Source organism: Wolffia australiana, chromosome 11 (assembly GCF_029677425.1).
Source record: "Wolffia australiana isolate 7733 chromosome 11, ASM2967742v1".
Taxonomy (NCBI): domain Eukaryota; kingdom Viridiplantae; phylum Streptophyta; class Magnoliopsida; order Alismatales; family Araceae; genus Wolffia; species Wolffia australiana.
Window position 1 is genome coordinate 12310995 of NC_135845.1, and position 8268 is coordinate 12319262.

Below are 8268 nucleotides of genomic sequence, written 5' to 3' on the forward strand. Positions count from 1 at the left end.
CTGGAGACAGAGTTAGGAAATGAGGGAAAAGCAGAGAGGAGCAAGCGAGGATAAGAGAGAGTCAGATAATTAGAGAGAGAGCGCAAGACAGATTCATTGATAGAGTGAATTCTTGAGAATGGTGGAGAGAGAAAGACAGAATTAGATAGTGATAATGAGAAAATGAGTGAATGAGGAAGAGAAGATGTGAGAGCGGTAGAAAGATTCTGCAATTTTTCTCCTCAGGAAATTTTTTTCAAAGGGCGCGATCTCTCCTCATGGCGGGAAATTAAATTTTGGAAGAAGAAAAAACACTATGTGGAGACATGTCCTTGAGTAAACATGTATTTTAATCAAGCAAATGCAAAACGTGGGGTACACCATGTCTATTTTGAAGAGTACGACTCATTTTTAAAGGAAAATAACTGTCTTCAAAATTGAGTCCATCTGTAGACCCAAACCTTCAAAATTCCAGTCAGATTTCTGGCTGTGTATTTTGAGCTGCAGAACTAGCTTTCCGCCTCCTGGCCGAGTATATCTTTCGGCAATGGTTGAATCCTGAGTAGTGCCCTCAGCCCGATGATGAGCACTCCTGTTCTGCACATGTAAAGAAAATCTTATAATTGGAGACAGAATTAGAGAGACGAAGAGAAAGAGAGATTTGATGACGAAGTTACAGAATGAGAGGAAAGTGGAGAGGTTAAAGCGAGGAAAAGAGAGAATCAGCTAATTAGAGAGATATAAGGAAGATAGAATCAGAGATGGAGATAAAACCATAGAATGATAGAGAGAGGAAAAACTAGTGGAGTCTCACATTTAGACCGCGGGAGATTAAGAGAATGACAGAAAGAGATAAAGAGATTACTTGGGTGTGAAGAAGAGAGAATGGACGACAGAGAATTAGGGATAGAATTGGGGGACTAAGTAGAGAGAAAAATAGAGTTTTAGGGACAGCAAATTGAAGAAATAGAGAGGGAGAGAGCGAAATAGTGAGAGAAGAAGACCAGGTCAGAGATTTAGAGACAGAGAAAGAGAGATACAGAGATAGTGATAGGGACAAATCAGAGAAAAAAAGATAGAGAATTTGGGAGAAAGATTGAGTTGGAGATTTAGAGAGGTAGTGAGAAAATTATATGAAAAGAAAATTTTAAATACAGAATTAGTGAGAGGGCGAGAGGAAGAGAGAATTAGACATAGAGGAATAGAAAATTCAGAGAATTAGGAAAACAGAGAATTACAGATAGAGGAGGAAAACAGAGAATGGCAGAGAGAGATGAAGAGATTACTTGGGTGAGAAGAAGAGAGAATGGACGACAGAGAATTAGGGATAGAATAGGAGGACCAAGTAGAGAGAAAAATAGAGTTTTAGGGACAGCCAATTGAAGAAATAGAGAGGGAGAGAGCGAAATAGTGAGTAAACACAAGTCGAGATAGAAATGTACTAAATTCAGGGAAATGAGACGATCGATTGAAATTTAAGGCAAAAAATGGTTGAAAACTTATAATCTGGGCAACCCAGATCAGGATGGGCAACAAATACATGATAAAAAAAAAGAAATACTGAACTGGCCCAGAGATGGGAGATTATTCAGGAATCAAGACGAAAACAAACCGTCAAGTCCGAGAGATTTGAACAGTCTCATCAAGAAGAGTCCAGGCAAATGAGATGATCAGTTGAATTCCACGGAAAAAAATGGCCGAAAAACTAGTAATCCGAGCAATCCAGAGTAGGATGAGCTACAAATAAAGGATAAAAAAATAGAACATTAACCAGCCCCAGAGATGGGAGATTGATTCAGGAATCAAGAAGAAGCACAATTGCAAACTCCGAGAGATTTGAATAGTCTCATCAAGAAGAGCCGAGGCAAATGGCAAAAAATGGTCTAAAAACTCAAACCCAGATCAGGATGAACAACGAATTCATGATCAAACAAGGATCAGCAGAAAGAAACAGAGTTCAAAAGAAAGCTCACCCGGCCCAGCGACATAAGAACAACGGTCAATCCGAGGTAAAGAAGCGGCAGTTCTTGGCGGGGCAGCCCTAAAAATAGGGTAGCTCTGAAGCAACGAAATCGTGCGGCATTTGATTACTTGCAGGATTGAGCAGGTGAAGAGTTGTTGGAGAAGAACGCCAAGATTGAGTTGCTTCCACTTTGATCCTCCTTTGAATCTGCTGCTAGAGAAACGAGCTCGGAGTAGAGCTGCCAAATCAGCGGGAAGGAAGACGTGAAGGAGTCCACAGGAGAGAGGGGGGAGAAAGACGTGAAAGAAACGTCGTCGAGAGTCGAGACTCGAGAGAGATGGAGGGAGGAGACGGGATTCAAGAGAGGGAGGGAGACTGGGAGCCTGCCGCCTGGGACTAAGAGAAAGACTGAAAGAGAGCGAGCATATTTTTTTTTCTTAAAAAAACCCTTAAAATAATTTCCGCAATTCGAACAAAGCGAACCGCACAGCCGCATGTGCGAAGTTCTGTTTGTTTTCATTGGTATTCTGTTCGGAAATCCGAACAATTCGCGCAATTCGCGCCAATTCACACCATCCGAACAGAACTATCATGTCTATAACTTATACATGTACCAGTGTAATTAGAAGCCTGTCTCACATTTTAAACCTTCACATGTCAAGCGATGGGTATCAAAAATAATACTCGTTCTTTCTAGGCCTTGTGAAGTCATCTTTTATTGACTATGACCAATGGAAGGTCTCTCCTCATTTCCTAAGAGGATAATTTTGCATGTTTTATATGGCTTATTTCAATGTAGGCTAAGGGGAAAAATATTTTAAAAACTTCTACTCCTGTATCATTCATAGAGCATATAAGTATATCTTTTAAAATATTTTTTTCATTTTCTTACGTTAAAATAAGAATATAAAACCTAAATTTCTGCTTATCATTGTGATCTTCCATGGGCCTAATAGGCCACACCCAATAATGATCCCTATGGGGCCTTTATTTAGTATAATCTCTAAATGGGATGTGGTCCACTAGAGCCCCCAATTTTTGTCCACATATAATTTGGAATCTTTACAAGAATTTTTTATATTTTTGGGGTTTCAGATAATTTCTAGGAAGAAAATCCACTAAAATGAGAGAAACGAATTTTAAAATATTTTGAATAAATTAAATAAATATTATTTGATTTTAAACAGATTCAACTAATTTATATGATCTGTAGATTTTTTTGGAATTTTTAGAGCATAAAATCATCTCACATAAATTCAAATTCCTATGTTCTACACTCTAGGGGTAAACATTGTGGGCTATTGCGACGGCTGGCACACTGTTTGGGGGGGAAATATTGTAAAAAAATATTCTTTGGACTTCAAGAATGAACTTCCTGTGTATTGGGCCACCTTTATGATCTGGGACGTGGCTTGGATTTATTTTTATGGTCCATGTTGTAGCTTGGGCATCTCTTTTGCTCCTATTTGCCTCCAAAATTTACCATTTTCTTCACTTAAGTCTTGTATTTTAAAGAAGACTAAGAAGATCTGAGAAAATCCACTTGACTTTAAGGAGTCAAATGGGACTAGTCTCAGAAATCAATAGAATACATAATAATAGAATTTACTAAAATACATTAGAAATTTCTTATTTTAACCTTGAGTAGTAAATAATGCAAGTGCTAACCTAAATATAAGTTGTAAAAATTTAGATTAAAAATATATTTTTATTGACATAATTTTAAGTTATCAGTCCCCATATGGGTCTCAGTCAACAAACCATTATTGTATAATCTAAAATTATAAAATTATATGATTTTATAACCAACTGAGGAATGAAATAATGTCCTTTTATGTAGCAAGGCCGCTAAGTCAATACCAACAGTTCAAGGTTTGGTTATATTTTGCGGTGTTGGAGATGGATCATTCAAAACTTTAGATCATCCCTACTGAGGATAAACTTATCCCACGATCGTCACCATTTAATCACATTCATTCGAGACTACATGATTGTTTATAATCTAAAATTATACATATTGATGTACAGTGGAAAGTCGACTTAACTCACTTAATTGAAGCTCTAGAATGACCCAAAGGAGTTTATGAAAAAGGGGACTGGGGAATATAAAAAGATGGAGAGGAAAAGTTAGGAGAGTTGAGAACATTCTTATAAACTTCCATAAAAATTGTGTTTTTCTGTTGAAGTTCTGCTCTGATTAGCCTGTTGTCAGCATCTACCATTCAGTTGTCTGGTCCTTGTTCTTGTCCAGTGACCCTTTCTAAACTCCATTTTCTTCTATATTTATATGGAAGATTATCATTTTCGTTTGGGTGTCGATCGAGAACGTTTCGTCAGCGATTATCAGATCTTCTCGCACTGGGTATCTAAATTCCTCAGTTTTGGTTCCACTTTAATCCTCAATTTCATCAACCATCCTCAAGCATGAACAGAATCCCACATCGTTTGTCAAATTTCATAAAATTGTACAATAAGCCGACAGCGAATCCTAGTGACGCGCATCTTAAATTTTATTACCTAAATGACATAAATGTAGTCAGTCCCCGTGCCACGTCTCAAACCGCCATTCCTTCCCCATTCTCCCACAAACCCAAGAAAGAAAGCAGACGGTATAAAATATCACACGAATCCCAAACAAACCTGCAGAGCTTCCCACAAGAGCCAACCCCTTAACATCAAACTAGCATAGTCACACAGCGTGCCTAAAGCAGTCCGTTCGATGCTCCCCCTTCCTTCCCTTCTTCACCCCAAACGCGCCCATCTTCTCCATCCCCGCAGCGAAAGAAGCAAAGAACTTCCCCTTGTCCATCGCCAAACCCTGCACAGTCGGCCTCGTCCTCGGGTCCAAAAATAACGCCTGGTCCGTCAATAGCAGCCCCATCTTAGACTGCAAATTCCCGTAATACGCGTGATCAAAGCTGAACGGCGTCTGAACGTCGAACGGGACTACCACCTCGTCACTTCCACCGAACGGAGGACAAGACATCTGCAACGCCTTGAGCAGCCTTGGATCGATTGAAGGGTCGGCTCGCCTAGTGCCTTGGAAATTGTACAGTCGACCAAGGAAGTGATGACAGTGTGAAAATCCAACAGTGTGAGCTCCAGAAAGCGCAACTAAGTCCTCCTGGTTCAGACCCTTTCTACGGAATAGAGTGATTAACTCGTCGACGGTGGAGTTTGCGCGGGGAAGGTTGGCATTGACCAAGCGGCCTAGAGACACTCTGCTGTCTCTTCTTCCCTTGTTCACCTCGTAGAAAGGCCCGCCTGCCTGCATGAATTCACGAGCAGGGGATGAGATTCAACCGGTCACGTGAGGAAAGAAAGGGCCGACCACGAGCATGGATAGAGCACGGGCGAGCAGAGCTGAAAGCTTTGCCGAGCGTGAGGATTTGGGTTACCGACGTGGACTTGCAGGTTGCGGACTATGCAATGAATCGCATGGCAACAAATAAGGTCAGGACTGTCAGATGGGCAGCGGACTTCTGCTCTGTCTTTTAGTAGATTTATAGGTGATTGATGAAAGGGTAGAGAGAGAGAGAGAGAGAGAGAGAGAGGAGGAAGGGGACGGTTAGATTTGGGAACAATTCACGAGGGGAAGTATGTAAGCAGAGAGAGAAAAATGCAAGAGAAAGATAATGAAAGAAAAAAAGAGAGATATAGAGATAGAGAGAGAGAGAGAGAGAGAGAGAGAGAGAGAGAAAGAAAGAGAAACACGAGGGATATTGATAGACGAAAAGAAACATGTAAGAAAAGATAGAAATGGAGAGAGGTAGGGGAAAGAGAAAAAGAGGGAGAGATAAGGAGAGAGAGAAAAAGAGAAGCACCAGGAGAGAGAAACGTGGAGAGAGGAGTAGACAATGAAAAGAGAGAAATAAAGAGAAAAAAAAGATGGAACGAGAGAGAGGTAACGATAGAGAGAAAAAAGAGGCAAGGAGAGAGAAATAAAGAGAAAAAAAGATGAACGAGAGAGAGGTAAGGATAGAAAAAAAAGAGGCAAGGAGAGAGAAATAATGAGAAAAGAGAGATGAGCGAGAGAGAGATAAGGATAGAAAAAAAAGAGGCAAGGATAGAGAAATAAAGAGAAAAAAGAGATGAGCGAGAGAGACATAAGATAGAGAAAAAAGAGGCCAGGAGAGAGAAATAAAGAGAAAAAAGAGATGAGAGAGAGAGAGATAATGATAGAGAAAGAAAGAGAGCATTAAGGAGAGAGAATAAAGGACGGCCAGACGAACAATGAACGGGAAATAGCAGGCATGAGAGAGTGGGAGAACAGGACAAAGATTTGGAGAAAGGTGAAATCTGAATAAGGCCGGCTACTGCAGTAAAAAATGGGTAGAAGTGGATGAGCCAGAGAATCCCACGAGCTAAGGTTGATTTTGCTGAATGTGATTGAACAGTTCTATAAAAAAATGATCTGTACCTTTGGTTGATCTCTTACAGACCACGAAAATTTTCCGGTAAGAAACTAATCCATACGAACTCCATGACGGGAATGCCTAAGATGCATACAAGAATTCGGAGCTGTAATGATTCCTAAATTACAATTCTTTTTCAATATCATGATTAATATCGATTTTGTATTAAGTTATAGAGTTTTCCGACTTTTGGAATTGGAAACAAAAAATAATATTATTATTTAAAAGGTGGCCCTAACCCTGTACTTGGTTTGACCCTATAGTTGAACTCTTCGACGAATGAGTGGTCTAAATAGATCGTCGCTGAGATGCGAGTAAAGCTTGAGGAAGATTACTAAAACATTAATGTGAAAAAATACCAGATGAAGAAAGTCCCGCGCGGCAATGGCGATGATATCGGCGCATGAGACCACCCCAGGGCATTTTTTTTCCAAGAGAGACTTAGCCTGGTTGATCGTCTCAAATCCCGCCATCGCCAAATTCTTGTTTTCCGGCATGTCCCTTTCCACTTGAGGAGCACCACGAGGACCAGGTGCTATGAGCACCGAAGCGTCACAACCCTGAAAAGCCCACATACAGCGAAAGCTAAACTCTTGAATTATCGGCGAGAGTTCTCTTTTTTTTCCTGTTTCTTGGACAAGTTAATGATCTTCCACATTAATCAAGCAGCAATACTTGAATGCGGTATAAAATAATGAGAAAGATACTTGTTTAAGCTTATCGGGAGAGCATAATAGCTCCCTAACTTTCTACTACAACAATCTAAAAACATTATAAACTTAAATAAGCGAGGGTAAAGGATCACCCCTACGAAGCAGTCATGAAAGAAAATGCGAACGATGGCGGGGCCAGAGGCCGGAGACGTCTGGAACTGCTGCCTGGTGACGGACGCGACGAGTTCGTCAACCTGCGGGCAAGTCTTGGCGTAGAAATCGCGAGAGAGAGGATGACGTATACGGGTCTGATTGGCCGCCGAGTAGAAGCAGTCGACATAGTCACTGCTGCTGAAGAATAGAAAGAGAAGAAGTAATGCGTTGCTTATCCTCGACAAAAAAGAGGGACGAGACGCCATGGCTTCGTTTCTCTGATGTCCGGAGATGGAATGCAATCTACAGAAGAGAAAACAGTCCGATAGATAAATAGAGTGAGCAAGATAGAGAGGCCCGTGAAGATAGAGAGAATTCTCTGGCAGAAGTTTTGTTTTCTTCTCCATGGGTATTCAATTCCAGAGACATGAGAATACTTCACATGATTCTGTCTTTGCCCTTGTGAAGACGCGTGTCATCTGATCCTATTCAATCAGAAATCCGCTCCTGACTTTTGAAAAGATGCAAGCTTTCGGAGAACCGCTGAAACCTTCGCGAATGTGAGAAATCTTTCGACCCGAGTTTAGATTACTATGAAAACTGACGAAAGACCTGAGCAGGTAAAGAAGATCGTCAGCTTGATTTTTTTTATCTGGAGAGGAGGGATGAAAAAGCAAAACGCAGCCTGCACCGTCTTTGATATTAGTTATGATTGATTTAATTCCTAATCATTCTCTCTGCTTGGACTTCAAACAAAATTGAAACGGCGGGCAGCACCGCATGGCCACGCATGGAATGCTGTCTAACATGATTTGTTTAGTATTCAGGATTAAAAATCATGCTTAAAAAAATTGCATTGAGTCAGCAGCAACTCTCTAGCCCAGTCAGCAGATATTCTGACCGATAGGACTAAATTAAATAGTAGCAAGTAAAAATCAAACACGTACCCTATACTCATCTAGGGAATTAGCAGTCAGGATCAAATATAGGTTCAAACATAGATAGATCAAAGATAGACGGTCAGGATTCACTTAGATCTAACCGTTATAACCTGTTATAACAGCCAAGATTAAAACATGGTAAGCGACTATATAGTATAATAAAT

General features: G+C 40.4%; 1 protein-coding gene and 1 long non-coding RNA gene across 3 annotated transcripts; both read right to left on the bottom strand.

Annotated features, from left to right (window-relative positions):
• Positions 1-311: 311 nt before the first annotated feature.
• Positions 312-2397, bottom strand: LOC144709377 (uncharacterized). Its single transcript, XR_013583013.1, has 2 exons — positions 1953-2397; positions 312-576 (listed from the first exon to the last, which is right to left on the bottom strand). It is a non-coding gene; the product is annotated as an uncharacterized LOC144709377 (long non-coding RNA).
• Positions 2398-4367: 1970 nt separating this feature from the next.
• Positions 4368-7488, bottom strand: LOC144709675 (Peroxidase superfamily protein). 2 transcript variants are annotated; one of them, XM_078583287.1, is made up of 3 exons: positions 7169-7488; positions 6717-6917; positions 4368-5210 (listed from the first exon to the last, which is right to left on the bottom strand). In XM_078583287.1, exons 1-3 carry the CDS (start codon positions 7427-7429, stop codon positions 4632-4634), a joined length of 1041 nt encoding a protein of 346 aa, XP_078439413.1. In that variant the 5' UTR covers positions 7430-7488; the 3' UTR covers positions 4368-4631. The 2 variants fall into 2 exon arrangements, with proteins under 2 accessions (XP_078439413.1, XP_078439412.1); XM_078583286.1 differs by having other exon boundaries at positions 7163-7485.
• Positions 7489-8268: the final 780 nt, after the last annotated feature.